We start from the raw sequence: 18,611 nt of genomic DNA, 5'->3' as shown, positions 1-18,611 counted from the left end.
TCTCTTCAGGCCATGTCCAAATGAACAAGACAATAATGTACGTAACGCGCAGGAAAATTAACGAAGTAAACGCAAAATGACAGCACTATCCAATACACTGCCTCCAATGCCAACCGGAATTATTGTAAATACTACCAAAGGGGGGTCCAAACCCCATCCAGGGAAGGTCGGTTTCGACGAAAACGATTTTGATATGTCGGAGGAAGGTGGAGGGAATCGAGGTTCTAAATATTAAGATAAAGTGGTATTCAAAGTAACCACTGCCGCCTTTTATTCCAGGTTTATACAAAAGGAACGTTTTTTTGTTTTTTTATGTGCTGAGGGGTATCAAATAGAACTTGAAACGCTTCGCTTCCTTTAAACCCACGGCCGTCCTCGAGACCGACTCTCTGATCTTGTCTGCGACCAGAACGAGGTACCGTCTCCATCGCCTCTTCTCCGCGGATTATATGGGCGGAGATCCTCCTCATCTTCAATAGTAGGCTCTGGTGGTGGCTTTGGCACAGTTTCCGTGAGGGGGATCTCATCTGAAGGCCTGCCGTAGCCGGTGTCCATGGGCACGGCTAGGCCAAGTTCGCCGAGCTGGGGGGCGGGTTCGCTAACACTTGGTCTTGGAGGCCTTTGGGGCATTGGGGCGAGTTCAGACTCATAGCCGGTAAAGCCCCTTTCTTCCGTCAGGAGAGCCGTGTTGGGAGGGATAGCGCGGGAATCGGGGTTGTCGAATTTTTCAGTTGATGGCCTGTTTGTGGATGTAGTGTCAGCATACTTATTCCATGAGCAGTGTGTTGTGGGTTCTGTCTGTTCTTACGTGATGTATTGAGCGGGTCTGGCTTTTTTCTTGCGCAAGAAGAAGAAGATGAGAGCTGCGATGAGGGCAAGGCCGGCGAGACCTCCGACTACGCCTCCTGCGATTGGGCCTGCCTTTGAGCTGCCGCTGGAAGTTGGCGCTGACGGGGTCGAGGTCGAAGTTGAGCTTGAAGTGGAATCGCTTGCGGTGGCTGTGCCCGTGTTTGTCGATGTATCCGTCTGCGAGGTGCTGGATCCGCTGGAAGTCTTCGATTTACGGCTAGATGAGGTCCTGCTCGCGGTCCGCGATCCAATCGTCGTCGGCGTCGATAAAACCGTCGGTGTTTCCGTCAGCTGCACAGACACGCGGCTCAAGTCCAGCGGGAGCTGGCTCAGCGCCGTGGCGGCCACCGTCGTCGCTAGCTGCGATACCGAACCGCATCCAAACTGTGAGAAGCCCCCGTCAAAGTGGTTCTGGTAGCAGACCTGCGCGCCGGAGCACGTGAAGACGTACGGGTTGAGCTCCGTCTGCGGCGGGCTGTTGACGTCGACGCAGCCCGTGAAGATGCCCTCGGTGCAAGGGCCTGAGTCCGGACAGCAGCCAATGGCCTTGTTGACGGTGTCGGCGGCGCAGTGCGAGCCCGCGAGGCAGGTGGCCGGCAGGTTTGGGTCGCCCCCTATCCAGCCGCAGATGGTGTTGAGGTCTCGCTGGAGCAGCTGTTCGGCGGCCGAAGATGCGAGCGCTGGCCATTGTGGTAATGGTGCTGGAGTTGCGACGATGGGCCATGCTACGACGTCGAGTTCGCGCAGGGCGATAGTTTTGGTTTCTCGGGGCAGCGCATGGCTGGAGGCGAGTTGGAGGAGCGTGGACGAGGCGAGGAGGGCTGCTGATCGCGGCAGAGCAGCCACGATCATTTTCGCGGGCTGGTTCGTTTGCTGGAGGGTGGTGCTGGGAGTCTGGCGCAAGAATGAGAGGGTACGACAAAAGAAAAGGGAAAGGAGACAGTTTCGCAAGTTTGTGGGAAACCGCTACGGAGAAAGAGTGAAAAAAAAGAAACAGAGAGAGAAGCTTTGTTCTGGAAAACGCTACATGTACCAAGTGTTTTGGAAATATGGCGAGGCGGGTGGCACAAGTGCTTTGCCTGCTTGTTAGTCTTGTTCGGTAGTGTGTGCCTTGTTCGTATTGACCCCTGCAAGGACCCAATTGGCATACATTAGTCGTGCAATGCGGCCAATTGAGGAGCGGCGGGACGATTGAATCTCGTTAGAGTTGATGATATAAATAGTAGGAATACGCGCAAACGTGGTGGAATCAGTGAGATGTGAGGCGATGGCTGTGCTTGGGATTGTGTGAATGACTGCATATACTACTGGTACTACGGTATTGTGTAGGTATGGATAAATAGAGCAATAATACAACAATAGGCGGTTTTGAATTACATGGATTTGGAGCGGCTATTGACGCTTGTATGGCCCCAACTATGGCCTTGACGTTTCGGCAGTGGCTGTCTCCGCGCCTATCGGGTCCTCTCCTTGCGTGCAAATGCAGCGCAGAGCCTGCTTCACAATGCAGTTAAGTAGTTGTGGGCTTATTGTCTAAGATGGCGTATATGTGTGTTCAAAAGTCTGCTCAGTTCAGTTTTCATCAAAATTGATGTCTCTGATTTTCGCAGTAGCCGATTGGTGGCCCTTGTTTAAAACGGCCCGTAGCCCAGCAGCTAGGCCGAGCTGGGTAGCTGGGGACAAGAGAGATAGAGATGCATTGATCTGGGCCGTTGCGATATTAGCACTATTATGGAGCATTTTGGATGTTTAATATCAGAGAGTGGGTATCGCGCGTGTTGCCTTGGCGAGGTGTACTACGGCGCACTACTGGTGGTAGTACCGTATTATTAGGATTAGATTGAAGATTGCACCGACATTGCATGCACTTTAGTGCTGTTGCTTGGAGAAAGAAGATGAAAGATTGAACAGAGACAGAGATCGATTAGCCTTAGGGAGGGTCTAAAGCTTCCCGTCGGTTTCAGAGTAATCTGTCCTAATAGAGCATCCATCTGTGGGGCAATGGCGATAAGATTGCACAGATAGACTTGTCTTTGGTTGCATCAAGCAGTATCTTAAGATTGTCATGGCAACTTGACTCTTTTCTCATCTTATACGACTGCAACTCTTTATATCACTCCATCCCCCCCAAATGACGCTTTTGTGGAGAGACGCCCCCAATCCAGCAGCTTCTCCAACTCCGGCACACGCAACGTGCCCCCCAAAAGAGGCGCCACAGGGGTCGGTAAAACAATAGCATGGTGGCTGCTGGTCTCCTCATTGGCATCCAGATGAGACCCCTAGACCCAAGGGCGGATCAGAGCCCCGTAGCGGCGACTGTAGCAAATACCTGGCCACTGTTAGTGCTCAGCGCCCCAAACGCCGTGTTTGTTTACCAGCGGTAGCGCGTGAAGCGAGTATCTCGCCCCAGATGCAGCAGCAATCGACAGTCACCTGCGCCCACGCACAGGCCACGGCGCTGCGCTAAAGCCAGAAGCTCCATCACCGCATCATATCGTATCAAACACCATCAGTCCCCTCTTCTTGGCTTTGGATATATCCGTGTCTCATCTCCATCTCCGTCTCTGGGTTGATTGTTTGTGTGTTTGTTTGTCTGTTGGCTCATTCGAGGCGCGATCTCCTTGCTGAGACATACAGCAACAGCACACGAGTCCCAGCTTCTGATAGCTGCACGATGCCGATCCGCGTCAAGCTCAAACCCCAGCCGGTGCGCGAGGGCAGTCCCTTCTCTGCTCGATATGACGCCGTCGAGCTGCCCTACATTGGCCCCGACGACTCGTTCCGCCTGGTGGTCAAGAAGCTGTCTCAGTACTTTACCGACGCCGTCGAGCTGCCCAGCACCTTTGACCAGCTGCGCACGACTTCTGCTGGCGACTGTCTCCGGCTCTTGGTTAACCACCTTACGGATACATGCGCCAACCCGGCCATAGTCAATGCTCTCTTGTGGGTTTCAGCTGCGTCTTATTTGCCTGATTTTGACTCATCGACCATGCGTATGTAGGGCTCTCAAGTGGCATTATGCCCTGGATCGTGACAACCAAGGCCTTGGAGAAGCTCGGTCCAACGCCTGTGAGATTGTAGCCTGGAGGTTCCTGACCCGCCACTCAGAGCGTGAGGCCGTGACATTCTGCCTCTATGAGATCCCAGACCGTAAGAAGACCAAGGCTCAGCAGCAGCAGCAGCTTGCCAGTGACCCCGAAGCTGGCGAACGAGCTCCTTTGCTGCCCCGCGTGCTGGCAACCTTTGATGGCTCATCTCCCAGTGCACCCGCGGGCAGTACATCCAAGAAGATCCAGCTCCTCTCATCTCTTTCTCGCCTGACAAATCTAAGCTTTGATGATGACGATGACGATGACGATGACGATGACCCTACCGCTGCTTTTGAAGGTTTGAATGCGCTAGAGATTGCTGCCGTCGCCAACGCCAAGCGTTTCCTCAGCCAGCATGTCGTACAGAAGATTATATCCGGCATATGGAATGGTGACATTGTCTTCTGGGATACCATGGCTGTCAACTCATCCAAGCATCCCCATTTCTATAATCCGACCACGTCAGACCCCTACTCTCGACTCCGTGTACCCAAATACCTAAAATGCTGGGAGGTCTTGTTCTTTGGTGTGTTTCTGTGCTTGTACTATTCTGTTCTCATCGTGCGAGATGAGACTCGTCTCACTGGCCCCGAGATTGCTCTGTTCTTTTGGATCGCCGCCTTCTTTTATGATGAGCTGAGTGAATGGGCAGATGCCGGAGCTATTTTTTACGCCACTGATATTTGGAATTTGTTTGACATGATCATGATTCTCATTGGCATCACCTTTGCTATCTTAAGTGAGTCCTTCCAGCTGCACATGACAACGAGAAAATGCCAAAACATCTCAATACTAACTATGATTAAGGAATCATTGGCATCATGCAGCCAGAAACGCGCTGCAACGACTTGGCATTTGACGTGTTGGCTCTGGAAGCCCTCTTTATGATCCCCCGTATCTGCTCTATCCTCAGTCTTAGCCCTTACTGGGGAACCTTGATTCCCTGCCTCAAAGAAATGGGCAAGGACTTTATCAAGTTCATGGTATTGATTATTATTGTCTACCTTGGCTTTCTCACTACATTTTCACTCGTTGGCCGAGACAGTTTTAGCTTGAGCAAGATGACGGGGATCCTGACCAAGATCTTTTATGGCTCGAGCTACGTTGGCTTTGAGGTCATGGACCAGATTGATCCTATTTTCGGCCCTCCCTTGATGGTCATTTTCATCACCCTGTCTTCTTTCCTCCTCATGGGATCACTTACCGGTATGCTCTCCAACAGCTTCTCTCGGGTCGTCACCCACGCCAAAGAGGAATATCTCTACGTGTACAGCGTATACGTGCTGGAAGCGTCGACCAGCAACCGCCTTACCCATTTTTACCCACCATTCAACCTACTTTCCCTGGTTCTCTTCCGCCCATGGCGATACATCTTTCCACGGTACCACAAATACCGCGCAGGTAGAATCTGGCTTCTCAAGGTGACTCACGCACCCATTGTTGCAGTCATTAAATTTTACGAGTATCTCAAGTACAAGGGAGACGACGACGACGAGTTTCGCGGCTTCAAGGGCCCCAAAGAGGCCAAGGGCCGGCGGCGAAGGTCGGATATTGGCCCGGCGACTGTTACGGGCCGTCCTGCGCTTTCCTCGCCTCGTAGATCTGGGACGGCGAGATTGCTACCGACAAGTCGAATGCGGGGAGAGGACGACGTTGATGCGCCATCCGGGGTGGAGGTCCAGATTATGGAGCTGCAGCAGAAGATTGACCAGTTGACTTCGGTTATTCTTGCGATGAGGGAAAGCCAGATTGTGAACGATAAGAATGAGGCTGCTGCTGATATTGGGAATATTAGCTCTTTGTAGATGTCGGGTATCAGATTGAAGGACCGGCATTGTATATCCTGATATTTTACAGAGTATAAAGCTTGTCGAAGCATGATTTTATGAGTCTTGTATACTGCTTCCTGATTTATTATCAAGACTGTCAAGATGATTCTTTTTTCGCGGTATCATTATAGCTAAATAGCTACAGACTTATCAATCGAGAAGCTGATAATCGCCTCTTATAGTGATTTACTTTACTCTTCGCTTTCGGTTTCAAACGTGTTTACTCAGCTTTAAGTCATTCATGTCATTATTTGTAGTTTTCAATTACATCTGAGTGTAGCCCTGAAAGCTCTGCCACAGTTTACATCTCGCTACCTGATCCGAAGGCACAGGCTCCATGGCCGTATCATTCGTCTGCAGTCGGATCCGCTGCCCCGTGCCCTGCCCCCAAGGATCCCAATTCGGCGCCGAAACATACTTTGCCGTGTTAGGATTCAACTTTGTCACAAAACTGATAAAGTAATGCATCGTGACGGGGACAATGGCCGCGTTTGTCGTGTAATAGGACGCTGCTGCCCCGCCGGCGTATCCGGGCCCGAATACGGCGCTTGTCTCGAATGTGTGAGGCACGCCGAGGCCTTGCGCGAGATTATCTGGATCCAAGACATTGTAGTGGTAGTTCCAGACGCGGCGGGGGTCGAAATGTCGTGCTACGGAGGCGGCGACGGTGTTTCCGGGGCAGGTAAAGGTTGATTCCCCGTATGCTGCTTGTGCGGAGGGGAAGTAGGCTGCGTGTTGGGCCATAGGCGCGGCGAGGGGGTAGGCCTGGCTGATGGCGTTGAGCTGGGAGTCTTGGAGGTGCGGGTAGTTGTTCTTGATGAAGACTTGGACTTGGTCTGCGGTGGAGGCGTTGTAGCCGAAGTAGGTGCCTTCGTCGGTGTCGTCGCCGACGAGGACCGGCACGCGGATGAAGTGGCCTCGCTCAAAATTATCGTAGAGGTGATCTGTGATTAAATCGCCGTCTATGACGGGAAGCCAGTACCATAGCGGTAAGGGGTTGCTGCTTGCTGCTCCCGTGAAGGGCGCGTTGGGGCTGGCGCTGATGAGGGCTTGCGTGTCGAGGCCGCGGAGACAGGCGAGGGATGAGCAGTTTGCGTTAGCGAGGAGCTGCTGGTACTGAAACTCCATGGAGTCGACGGTGCGAAGAGTTGGCCAGAAGGGGCTTTCGGGAATGGCGCCGACGAAAAGCTGGTTGTCCTTTTTGGCGGCGTAGGCTGTGAGGTGGTGCGTGACGGAGCCGCCGCCGGCGGAGGCGCCTTGGATGACGACGTGGTTGGGATTGCCGCCGAACTATGTCATGTTAGTAATGAGAATTGACAGAAGGGAAATGGGAGAAACATGCCTTTCTGATGTTCTTCTGCACCCAATGCAAGAGCTTTCTCTGATCTAATAGCCCTGCGTTGAGATCGCCGTCTTTACGGACATGCTCACTCGCCAGAAACCCCAGCGCGCCGACGCGGTAGTTGAAATTGACGAAGATGAGGCCATTGTTGGACTGCTGGATGACTTCGGTGCCGTTGTAGTTTGCATTCGAGTTTTGCGAATAACCGCCGCCTTGGATGTAGACCCAGACGGGGAGGTTCGAATGTTCGGTTGTGTGAGAGGGCTTGAAGACGTTGACGAAGAGGCAGTCTTCTGCGTGGCCGGCGTCGGGGGTTTGGCTTACGGCTACGCATATTGGACCGAACTGATGATTTGTTAATACTCAGTCTAATATATATTTGTATCTAGCATGAGTAAAAATCACCTGTGAAGCATCTTGAATGTCCTTTTCTGGCGTGGGATCTTGGGGCGCCCTGAATCTGAGGTTTCCTAGAGGCGCTTGGGCGAATCTCATGCCCAGGAACTGATCTACGCCTGCATCTAGCCTTACCCCGCGGTATTTGGCGTATCCTAGGTTGATGACGGGGGAGTTGCTGATGTCATTGACGCGGCTGTGAAGTACAGCGGCGTTGGCTGTGTGATATGCAGAGGCGAGCTGCAGGAGCAGCTGCTTTGTTGAAACCATTATTGTCTACTGAACAATACAATGAAACATAGACGATACGATAACAGTAGATTTCAAAGCCATGATGCTCGCATCGACTCTTCTTTATAGTCTCTTATTAGGCTGCTGCTGCGGCACATTGACTGATCCAGCTTTCATCTACCCCTCACTTTCATTAATAGCTTCCCTGCGCATTGTCTGATGCAACATCGCATCGTAAGTGTTACCGGCTTTTGAGTTAGAGTCGTCCGGCTGTTATTTTTTTGCTGGGTGCATTCCCCCACATTGCATTGATCGTCCCGGGTGCGTGGTCAGGTGTGTGTATGTCGGGAGATGGCGTGTGTCCGAAGCCAGGTTCCGATAGGGCCGGATGAAGGGCTATATGCAGCCTGCAGGTCCATTATCCAGTACCCGACGGCATCATGATTGGATGAATAGTAATTTCTTGAAAGTCCGATTGATGATGTGGGATTTGGTTGAGTGTTGATTACGCATCTGGTGAAGAAGAATTTGTAATAGATGGGATTTGAGTGTGTAAGACGGCAGCGGGTGGCCGTCATGGCTTGACAGCAGGCACTTGGTACATGTAATGTGGGCTTAATCTATTGTTACTCGACATTTAGTACTTCACAATCGTTGCTTAATGTGGAATAAACTTATTACTCAGTGTTATCTATTTGCATAGGGTTTTAAGACAATACCACGGCTTATACTCTACCCGTTCGCCTGTCTCAAATCACGATATCCGCGTAGCCGAGCTAAATGTTGTGAACAATCCGACAGAATGGGAATTTGCACGTGTGGAATGACAAATTCTGTGTACTGGCAGAAGAAAGGGAGAGACATTACCCGCGTACGTGACTCCGGCTGGTTGGAAGGATCGCAGTTGTGAGACATTGGAAAATTTGGTAGTGGGTATGGTGATGTAACTTGGCGCTGCTCCTAAAAGTGCCATCGCAAAGCGCAGCTACAATTCCAAATATTCCCTATCTATGGGTTTCAAAAAATATACCAAATTTTCCATCGATGACGATACAAATCTTAGATCATGGCTACTGACCACAAAGCATGGACCATGAAAAGCTTGAAACGCTGTTGGTTGCGTAGACTGGTATTTCAGCTTGTACGGTGTTGTGGGTATGGCCGTGTACATACCGCCTCGTGTCCTCCCTGACTTAAAAACGTACGACACGAATATGTCTTGTCTTATGTCCAAATCGCATTTTCCTACTACTACTTGTTGCAATATAAATATGTGGTAGCCCAGCTATACAGGTTGCGACAATGAGCGCGCTGGCTCTGCAATCTTTAAAGTGTTGAGAGTCTCTTCCACATCTTAGCAACTCTTCCATGTCAATCATCAAAATCTCTTTCTGGCTGGCCGATATATGTGCAATATGGTTCATTCAAGCTACTGGCTGGTTGCATCCCTAGCCGTTTCGGCTTCCGCTTTCCATTTTCCTGGCAGACGTCGTTTGCAAGAGAATCCAGAGGGCTTGCTTCCAAGCAACGATCCGTTCTATGCCGTTCCACACGACATAGACTCATTCTTACCAGGAGAAATTATAAACTATAGGGAACCACCTTCGGAAATCATCACCTATGGATGGGTGCCAACGCATTTGAAGCAAGCTTACCAGATTCTCTATCGGACAACCAACAGTCTACAGCAGCCTACCGCCACTGTCTTGACGGTTCTCATTCCGCCGGACGCTGACTATGACAAGGTCTTATCTTTGCAAATGGCTGAGGATTCTACTACCATTGATTGCGGCCCGTCGTATACAATGCAACGTCTAGCGCAGCAGAGCACGCTTCACGGCTCCAACATCACTCAGCTGCAGCTACTTTTCGCGGAAACGGCACTGGCTCGTAAATGGGTTGTTATAGTACCAGACTACGAAGGCCCAGACGCAGCATACACTGCAAGCAAAATAACGGCTTATTCGATTCTAGACGGAATCCGGGCAGCAAAACACTCTGGTCATATCACTGGCATTGCATCGGATCCCATGGTTGGAGTATGGGGCTATTCTGGGGGTGCGTCTGCCACCCAGGTAGCCCTTCAATTGCAAGAGTCCTATGCGCCCGAGCTTGAAATTGTAGGTGCTGCGATGGGAGGCCTGTCGGGACTCTCAAAAGCGAGCGAAATTTTCGTTCTCAATAAAGGGCAGAGTTCGGCTCTCATTCCGTCGGCAATGATTGGCTTGTCCAGCCAGTACCAAGAGCTCAAAGATCACATTTACTCGTCATTAAAACCCCAGTTTCGAGATCTCTTCTACAGCCCGTTGCGCATGTGCTTGCAGGAAAGCTCCTTGAGACTCTCATTTCAGGATATCTTGGGCATGTTTGGTACCGATTCATTGCCGGGACTGATCGAAGACGTGGACAGGGTCTTCCAAATAGAGAACACGCACCCACCAACCACGATAAAAGCTCCTTTGTACATATACCAGAGTGTTAATGATCATCTATCCGACGTCGACAAGATAGATGCGCTGGTACGAGGCTATTGCGAGCAGGGGACCACAGTTCACTATGAGCGAGCCAATTCGCCAAACCTGAATCACGTCACGTATGGATTGGTAGCGATACCTAATGCGCTATTATGGATGCAAGATCGGCTTGGTGGGAAAAAAGTCACTGAGGGCTGTGAGTGGCATACAGATACGACTTCGAAGCTTGAACCGTCGCTCTTAGCTTTGTTTCCCAAGAATATTAGCGATACCTTAGAGTGGTATGTGAATAGATCTTCATAATGATCAGCATTAGAAATGCTGATCCAATAAAGATCAGATAATAGTTGGCGAGTCTAGAAACATTGTTTGCCTTCACACACAATTGATCATAGAAAGAATATATTCATAGTTGCTTAATAGCAGTTGTTCAACTCAAGCCGCGAAGAAAAATTTATGATGCTGATGTCAACTGGCTGCAATTAGATTAGATAATGTAAAGATTAACATTGAATGTCAAGGTTTTGATGGAGCAGAGCCCCACGCTCCCAGTTACTCCGCCATGAAGAAATTCACGGGCGGAGTTCCGCACTGATCATACTTAGTCACCAGATGTAGACATGGAGATAATTTTGTAAGCATAATATCCTTCAGAATTGATCAAAGCGGAACTCCGAAGTTGATTTGCAATCTGATAGTATACAGACATGTTATCACAATGGAGTCTGGTAGTAAATGTCCGAGCGACTACGTATGCGAAATAGCATCTCGTTTGGAGTGTGTTTTTCTTTATTTAAACGTCGCAACATTTCTAGCACGTAAGATTTCACCTATCATCAACCCGCCAGACTCGCAAATACTCTTGAGATCAAATCGTTACCATGGCTCAGAAGGTCACCGAATTTGGATCCTTTGTGGATGACATCTTCTATAACATATTTTTCCAACCCGACGATGAGTTATCGGCCAGATATATAAAGAAGTATCTTTCATCTGAACTCAAAGTTCGGTAAGTATCTCTTCATGATTATCAGAAGCTCCATATGCTTTAGTCTAACATAAACAGCATCAATGGCACGGGCATACCAGGAAATTCTTTCAAAGACAGTATTGTCGCCGCCCGCGCCAAATCGTTATTCCAGGTTGTCCAAGTTCAAGAGGTTCTTGCCAACTCCGATGCCAGCAAGGCTTCTGGAGGATCGGTATCGCACTTAACGCTGTTTTCTATCAAAGACAAGGATACGGGCGATGAGCGACAGGAGTCCAGTTTGACGCTCGTTACGTGCGCGCTGGAAGATGGAAGGGTAGTCATATCGGAATTGACTGAGATAAATCGCGGATAGAATACCAGATTGTAGTATGATGGTAAAGAATACTCAATTTCTATCTGATTTAGAAAGGCATGCTTTCATCAATAAAATCAATAAACAACAAATGTCCCGTTTGACAAACAATCGCAATCTGTGATTTGCCAATAGCGAGTTTTCCTCTTTTCCTCTGATACTCTGGTGGTATCCATATTATTGGCCGATTGTCTTTCATAACCCAAGAGTCGTGTACTCCATAGTCTTGATAGACAATTTCGGTTTCTTCCGATGTGATCTGATCCAAGCTAAGATCAAATTGATCCAGGTCAATGTTACCGCGATCAGAATGGATAATCGTGTTATTATCCGGACCAAACTTTAAAACATCGCATCTCTGATTTTCAAAACTTCGAATGCGCTTTTCTGTGTTGACATCTATTATGTTTAGAGCTCCACCTTTCTCATCGGAAGTCGAAACGATTTGTAGTGACCCTTGAAATAATCTAATGTCAATTGCAGCAAAATTTTTGACATACTGGGGACGGGGACCCTCCACAAGGATTTCTTTTAAACATACGCCAGCTGTTGGATTCCATATCTGGATATCACCGCCTCCCACGATGGAGACGGCCAGCCGATTGTCATGAAACTTAACATCGCAGAAATTACTGAAATGGTTTGTGGTTGGACTTTCCGCTTTGCGGTGATAGCCAGTCTTAATATCAAAGAACCACAAGACTCTTCCTTGGATAATGGCAAGAAGTGAGTCATCTTTCGAGAACTCTAAGTGCCTCACAATGTCTCCATTATCTGAACTCAATATGCGAGAAGAAGAATTTCTCTTGGAGGGCTCTCTCGCCATATTGATGACTCCAAATTTGCCGTCGATTGTCCCGAATGCAAGTACTGCACCGTTCCACGAAAATGCAATCTTTTCCACATTTTCGATGTTCGCACGAACACACACAATTACACCTGTGTTATCCCATAATCCAATTCCTGATTTATTCTTCGAAACAACAGCGAGCCATTTGCCATCTCTCGAAAAAGAAACTGTTGAGAATCTGACAATTGTATCAATGTTGTCCTCAGTTGTTTTAATCAACTCAAGGTTCTTGGCACTGATATCCCAGACCTTTGTACAGCCAAAGCATGTATTCATAGCCAGAAATCGACCATCTGGTGAAAAAGCCACTGATCCCTTTGTTGCGCCCCACTCATTGAGCTTGAAAATAACAGTGCGCGAGACAATATCCCAGATCCAAACTTCATATTTGGATTGAATTGCTAGTAGTTTGCTGTCGCTAGAAAAAGTTGCTCCAAGGTAGTGGGATCCCTCTAATTGAAAACTTGTCTGCTCCTTGAGGTCAAACACGTGAATCTCTTTAAAATCGAAACAATCGACTATAAAATCGCCGTCGGGAGATATTGTGGTAGACTGCGAGATATATCTAGCCGAAGGATTACTAAATTCGAATTTAAAGACGCTCTGTTTCGAAACAACGTCCCAAATTCTGACATTGCGTGGCCTAGAAAGCGATAGAAGTCTTGATGAATTATTCAGGAATGGTTCCAAAGCGTATATTGCGCTCTCTTGTGGTATCTGATCCATGAGGTGCCCTGGTTCGGTACACCATATATGAACTGGTTCTCCGAATTCATACGTAAATGAAGCCAAGTTTGAACTGGCGCCCAAAAAGCAGAAACCGAAACCATTCCTTGAGCCTGTAGGTATTCGACAAAGAAGTGAACCATTGATGGTATCCCATACTTCTATATGGTCGCTCTGAGATACAGCAAGGCGATCACCCATCTTTGAAAAGGCGACCTTGTGTGAAGAAAAATGACTCTTGCTTATGTTGGGTATGTCAACCAGAGTACCAATAGCTGTATCAAGGATTTTAACAAGCCCAAGCGTACTAGATATCCAAGCTACTTTGGTTCCATTCGTTGACAATTCGACTTGTTCAACTAAGTCTCGATGTAATGGAACATGGAACTGCCGTAGGCAAGCAAATGTCACTGTATCTCTAATATCGACATCGCTCGTTGATGCTGAAATAAACTTGCAGCCATCTTCTGAAAAACAAACTTTTCTACCACGGGACAAATTGTCAACTGCGTGAAGATGAAAAGGCCATCGATCGTTAAGGCCATATCGTATCGTGGCCCATTTGGGAATTTGTTCAGCATACAGAGACTTAATAAGGCTGCCGGAGGGGCTAAAGAGCAAAGCTGATGCATATACTTGCAAAGGAAATTTCTCAATAGCCGACTGAAATGTCAAGAAAAATTTATAAGCGTCCATAACTAATTCAGAAAGTTTTTGCATTCCATGGTTATCCTATGAAGATGAAAATCAAGTTAGAATCAAGTACGCATGTGGAAAAAACAGGTTTACAACTTACAGTGAAGTTCTTGATGTCATGGAGAGCCAAAACTCCAACGGGTAACTTCCCCAGAAGACTAAGTGCTTCCATCCAGTGAAGAAAATGTTTGCCCAAAAATTCACTAATCGAAGTTTCGTACTTAATGCATGTATCTTCGGCGTGGTTAACACACTTAATATGCTCTGCCCAAGAAGTACAAGCGTACGCAATGCTATTAAGCTGAAGGAATCCAGAATGTTCCTTGGGAGCGGTCGCTCCAGGATGTTTCAGTGATAGCATGTCGCGCTTGAGAGAGTTCCTCATCTGCTTGACACATTGTTCGAAGATATTGTAATGTATCCCTGGGAGCGGTATATTTTCCACCTTTTTCTCCAGTAAGTAATCTTTTGCCGATTTATGCACAAAGTTGATTATGCTTCCAGAGGATGAGGATCCATCGTCGGAGTGAGAAATTGTAAAGAAATGCCCACATTTCTCAACCATCTGCTTAAGGTGCTGAACACCTTTGAACAAGTTGGATTTTCTTGATGAACTCACCAGACGCAGAAATTCATCAAGCGTAACAGCGCGCGAAACAACCAAGTTGATGCTCAGTATTACTTCGAAAAGTTTTCTTCGTTCTTCATGCGCCGTCTGAATCTTCTGCATCATTCTTTCATACATCGAATCGAGACCTCGAGGAAAGCTTTTAAGAACTTCTAGAGCATCGTTCTCATTAGCGTCGGGGTCCCGAAGTTCTTTGCATGCCAGCGCAGCCCAGAGAAAAGTGCCTTCAGAATGAGACGTCAAATAAAGTTCAATCTCATCACTTTTCTCATCTTCATATCCCTTTTTTTCTTTCAGATGTTGTACTTGCTTCTTGATATAAAGAGTAACAGCCGCAGACACAGCATCGCTCATGTCGTCTAGGGAGATTTTTCGGCATTGAGTAATGTTGAAGAGCTTTTCATCAACCGAGCTAGTATTGCTCCGACTTGAAACCACCCATTTAATGTTGGGAGTGCTTTTGATAATCTCAATTAACAGGTCTAGATCGGCGCCACACTCATCAAGCGCATCAACAAAAATCGTCGCGCCTTTCATCCAATCATCGGTTAGAGTTGCTTTAAGGATCTCATAAGCTGTTAATTGAGCATTTGTGTCCTTGAACAAGCTATTGTTCTTCTCCCACTCTGCTTGGATATAGCGCGTAAGCTGCTTATTTTCCGAGACTATGGCATATATAAGGCCACGTATAGCAGCGGCATTATACTCTGTCGTTTGAGATTTCGAAATTTCGCAGAAGAAATAGAATAATGGCTTGCTACGGCGACTTTCTTCGAGCCACTGGATAAGGTCGCACATAAGCATTGTTTTGCCTTTGCCAGCTTTACCCGTAATCCAGAATATGTTCTGGTCAGGGTTGCCCAGCCAATCAAGCAGAATTCCTTGTCCCGACTCTTGCTGTGGTCGAATCCAGTCGCAGCAGCTAGAAACGAGGCCTCCTTTGTCTCTCAGGATGCGCTTTCTGTCATACTTCGGATCAGAAACTCCCAAAGCATTAAGACATGCGTTTCGAATCTTATCCATTTGCAGCTGGCTTTGCTCCTCTCGCTCCTTTCTCCTTTCGAAATGTTCAATTTTATAGTCCAATTCTGTCTCGGCATTTTGAATTTCTTTCATATATCGATCCCAGTCGTCAAGCTTGACTGCTCCTCGGAAAGCCACAAGAATACTATTGGTGTGCAAGAGCAGTATGCTTCGAATTTGGTAAAGTAGGAGCTTTTGAAAGTAGTCGATCATTTTTTCTCGAAGCAACTCTCGCTGCCGTAAGATCGAAAGCTCCTCTTCATAATTTTGGAAGAGATATCCAGCAATTTCTTGGTACCAACGTAGTTTTTCTAAAACTGCTTGGGAGCCATCCAAGTTTGCTTTGCGTTCCATCACAGGGTTGGAAATCAACTTCCATTATGTTAGCCATTGACCTTCAATGCAATACGGCATAGATAAAGTTTGCTTACTGTTACGGCAATGTTCACCCCTGCCCACGGAGCCGCAGCTTGGGGTATAAGCTTGATAGGTTCATTTATCATCTCAATAATCCCTTTGAGAATTCTGACCGCTTCGTCCAATCCGTTATAAAGCTTTTCTTTCTTTGGATTTAGTACGCTAGCAGCTTGTCGGGATATAAATATTTCCATAACATCCCAGTCGTTTTGTACGTCTAAGTCTGTCGATTTTGAATAGCCCATTGTGTTTAGCTCTGTTATCATGAGTTCTTTAAACTTTTTCATTAGTTCGGAGTGTTGCTGCTCAATATTTTTAAAGGCCGTTTTCCAGAGTTCGCGCGCTGCTATTTTTGTTGCGTCCTGGATTTTATGATCAGATCGAATGGGTATGGCCTTTTTCGCAAAGTTGTCTTTACTTTCATCCTGGCTGTTTTGCTCTTCATTATCTTGATTATTTTGCCCTTGATTGTGCTCTTCTTCAATGGTGCGATGTTGGCTAGTATCACCTGGACTGTTCCTCTGCGAGCTCAAACTTTGCTTTTTCTCCCGCCAGAACTCTCTGGACAAGAAGCGACGATGCATCGTGAACAGTAAAGTGATAGAGTTCAATTATTGACATATAGATTCGAGGCGTATAAGCACGAAAGCAAGCAAATAGAGGTTGTTACTATGACGGTAAGAAGTGCGAGAGAATTCAGGCAGTGAGTTATATATGTTTGGGCAACGAGTGTGTTGCGGGGTAGCAATTGGGTTACTCTACATATTACATATATAGGCAATAATCATCCAATGAGAATTATACCGCTCGTAATATGTGTATGACAAAGTTGGATCCTCTGTTTAAAAGTAAAGAGCCAATTTTTAATTCCGCTTGAATAAATACTGTATAGGCCTAAGAAAACCCTAAAGATAAGTACATATCCAACAACTCCCAACTGTTACCTCTGCTGAATAATCTTCTTCATAATTAACAACGGCTTATAAGCTTACAATAATATCTACAGGTCAACACATTACTAAAGTCAATGGATGTGTCAATAATAAAGCTGCTGCTCCTAGCATATGTCCTAGGCCTAGTACCTATACTGTTTATCTGCGCGGCGCAAAATTAATACATGTTATATTGCCTTTGCACACGCCCTAACAAACCCTTTGCCTCCTCTTATCTGGTCGTTTCTTTGAGCGTAAGGACTTTTTCGATCCTACTTCGCAGCGCTTCTCGCCTATCGTAGGGGACAACTCCCACCTTTTTGACCCCAGTCTCTTGTTGTTATCTAGGAGCGAGTTTGGCCTAAATACATCAATATGTCACACAACGAGCTACAGCCTCGGTGCATCTCTCAAGAAGCTCTTGCTCCTTAGATAATTCACATTAGCTGATTAACACCGCCTAGGATGCTTCTCTCCACGGCCTAATAAAATAGAAACACCTAGTCAAAAAAAAAAAAAAAAACACTCATGGCAGTGGGTATTGTGTGCCGTTGGCCGCGAGAATCGGCGTCCATGCGTCGCTCCGTGACATTCTCCTTCGATAGATTCGGCAGGGCTCGAGCCACGCAGAAGGGGAGCTCGCCTGCAATTGGCTATATGTTAAACAGATCGCTTGGCAAAAGTGAAGTGACCACTTTGCTTTAACGAAGTGAATACTGGTACATATAACACCTACTTCAACCAACGCTACATGTACTCGACCATGATTCAACCGCCTGTCGATGTCCCCGAAGCTCGTGAAACACAACAGCATGCATGTATCCTAGAGAATCGTGCACCCAAGATTTCAAGAACACTCCCATTAAACTGTACCTTCTTTTCCATCTCTTGATGATGCTGTGTTGATTTGGCCTAACAAGAGCGATTATCCGCCCATTGTGCATTATTTCAGAGCGCCATTTACTATGGGTTTACAGACGAATCCAACCTTCGCGGTTGGGAACCATGAGGCTTTTATGGAGTTTGCTCTCATTCAGGCACAGAAATCGCCGCTAGCTGCCAACAAATTCTGCGTTGGAGCCATACTTGTCGACGCAGCCAAGGGAAAGGTCCTATCGACAGGATACTCGCTTGAATATCCGCGAAATTACAAGGGAGATCCAGGCACCACACACGCAGAGCAGTGTTGTTTTATCAAGATTGCCGACGAGCACAACCTCTCTGAAGAACGCATTCATGAGGTCCTTCCGGCCAATACGGCGCTATACACCACCATGGAGCCTTGCAACGAGAGACTTAGCGGCAACATGACCTGTGTGACCAGGATCTTGAGACTCAAGAGCGCCATCAAGACCGTCTACGTGGGAATCAAGGAGCCAGAGACGTTTCTCACGCACAATGACGGGCAGGAAAGGCTAGAGGCAAATGGTGTCAAGGTCGTGTTCCCTGTTGAACATTGGCGTGACAGAATCACCAAGGTCTCAATGGCTGGGCACTGAAGACTTATTATTTAGGAACAAAAATGGCATAAATACCTCGATAAATATAAACATATTATACAGTAAGCTATGCCATTAGTATATCTCTTAAAAGCTCTTACCATTCACATAATTCTTATTAATTAATAAGACCGCTTAGGATACTCCTTACTAGTATCTTATAAAATAAGATTTTAAATTAAAAAAAAAAGGGTCTATTATAATAAGTATTATATAATATTTGAATAAGAATTAGCGTTTATATTACTTTATAATTATCTCCTTTAATAGATTTAGTAAGACTTAAG

The 18,611-nt window shown here is 47.1% G+C and overlaps 7 protein-coding genes across 7 annotated transcripts; 4 read left to right on the top strand and 3 right to left on the bottom strand.

Moving 5' to 3' along the window:
• Positions 1-357: 357 nt before the first annotated feature.
• TGAM01_v203986 (hypothetical protein) lies at positions 358-1,701 on the bottom strand (the record flags this gene model as incomplete). The annotated part of the gene is made up of 2 exons (XM_018800534.1): positions 358-739; positions 809-1,701. The coding sequence occupies 2 exons, from the start codon at positions 1,699-1,701 to the stop codon at positions 358-360; spliced, it is 1,275 nt and encodes a 424-aa protein (XP_018665999.1).
• A 1,822-nt stretch (positions 1,702-3,523) lies between these two features.
• On the top strand, positions 3,524-5,743 carry TGAM01_v203985 (hypothetical protein; the record flags this gene model as incomplete). Its single annotated transcript, XM_018800533.1, has 3 exons — positions 3,524-3,792; positions 3,851-4,677; positions 4,746-5,743. The coding sequence occupies 3 exons, from the start codon at positions 3,524-3,526 to the stop codon at positions 5,741-5,743; spliced, it is 2,094 nt and encodes a 697-aa protein (XP_018665998.1).
• A 288-nt stretch (positions 5,744-6,031) lies between these two features.
• On the bottom strand, positions 6,032-7,775 carry TGAM01_v203984 (carboxylesterase; the record flags this gene model as incomplete). The annotated part of the gene is made up of 3 exons (XM_018800532.1): positions 6,032-7,057; positions 7,131-7,454; positions 7,515-7,775. The coding sequence occupies 3 exons, from the start codon at positions 7,773-7,775 to the stop codon at positions 6,032-6,034; spliced, it is 1,611 nt and encodes a 536-aa protein (XP_018665997.1).
• A 1,376-nt stretch (positions 7,776-9,151) lies between these two features.
• On the top strand, positions 9,152-10,513 carry TGAM01_v203983 (hypothetical protein; the record flags this gene model as incomplete). Its single annotated transcript, XM_018800531.1, has 1 exon — positions 9,152-10,513. The coding sequence occupies one exon, from the start codon at positions 9,152-9,154 to the stop codon at positions 10,511-10,513; it is 1,362 nt and encodes a 453-aa protein (XP_018665996.1).
• A 578-nt stretch (positions 10,514-11,091) lies between these two features.
• On the top strand, positions 11,092-11,553 carry TGAM01_v203982 (hypothetical protein; the record flags this gene model as incomplete). The annotated part of the gene is made up of 2 exons (XM_018800530.1): positions 11,092-11,219; positions 11,277-11,553. The coding sequence occupies 2 exons, from the start codon at positions 11,092-11,094 to the stop codon at positions 11,551-11,553; spliced, it is 405 nt and encodes a 134-aa protein (XP_018665995.1).
• A 49-nt stretch (positions 11,554-11,602) lies between these two features.
• Positions 11,603-16,477, bottom strand: TGAM01_v203981 (hypothetical protein; the record flags this gene model as incomplete). The annotated part of the gene is made up of 3 exons (XM_024549323.1): positions 11,603-13,861; positions 13,926-15,848; positions 15,908-16,477. The coding sequence occupies 3 exons, from the start codon at positions 16,475-16,477 to the stop codon at positions 11,603-11,605; spliced, it is 4,752 nt and encodes a 1,583-aa protein (XP_024405908.1).
• Positions 16,478-17,790: 1,313 nt separating this feature from the next.
• Positions 17,791-18,324, top strand: TGAM01_v203980 (hypothetical protein; the record flags this gene model as incomplete). The annotated part of the gene is made up of 1 exon (XM_018800528.1): positions 17,791-18,324. One exon carries the CDS (start codon positions 17,791-17,793, stop codon positions 18,322-18,324), a length of 534 nt encoding a protein of 177 aa, XP_018665993.1.
• Positions 18,325-18,611: the final 287 nt, after the last annotated feature.

The sequence above is a fragment of the Trichoderma gamsii genome (genome assembly GCF_001481775.2).
Source record: "Trichoderma gamsii strain T6085 chromosome Unknown Scaffold_11.2, whole genome shotgun sequence".
In the NCBI taxonomy this organism is placed as follows: domain Eukaryota; kingdom Fungi; phylum Ascomycota; class Sordariomycetes; order Hypocreales; family Hypocreaceae; genus Trichoderma; species Trichoderma gamsii.
Note: the sequence above shows the minus strand (reverse complement) of the source record. Positions and strands in the feature narration are given on the sequence as shown.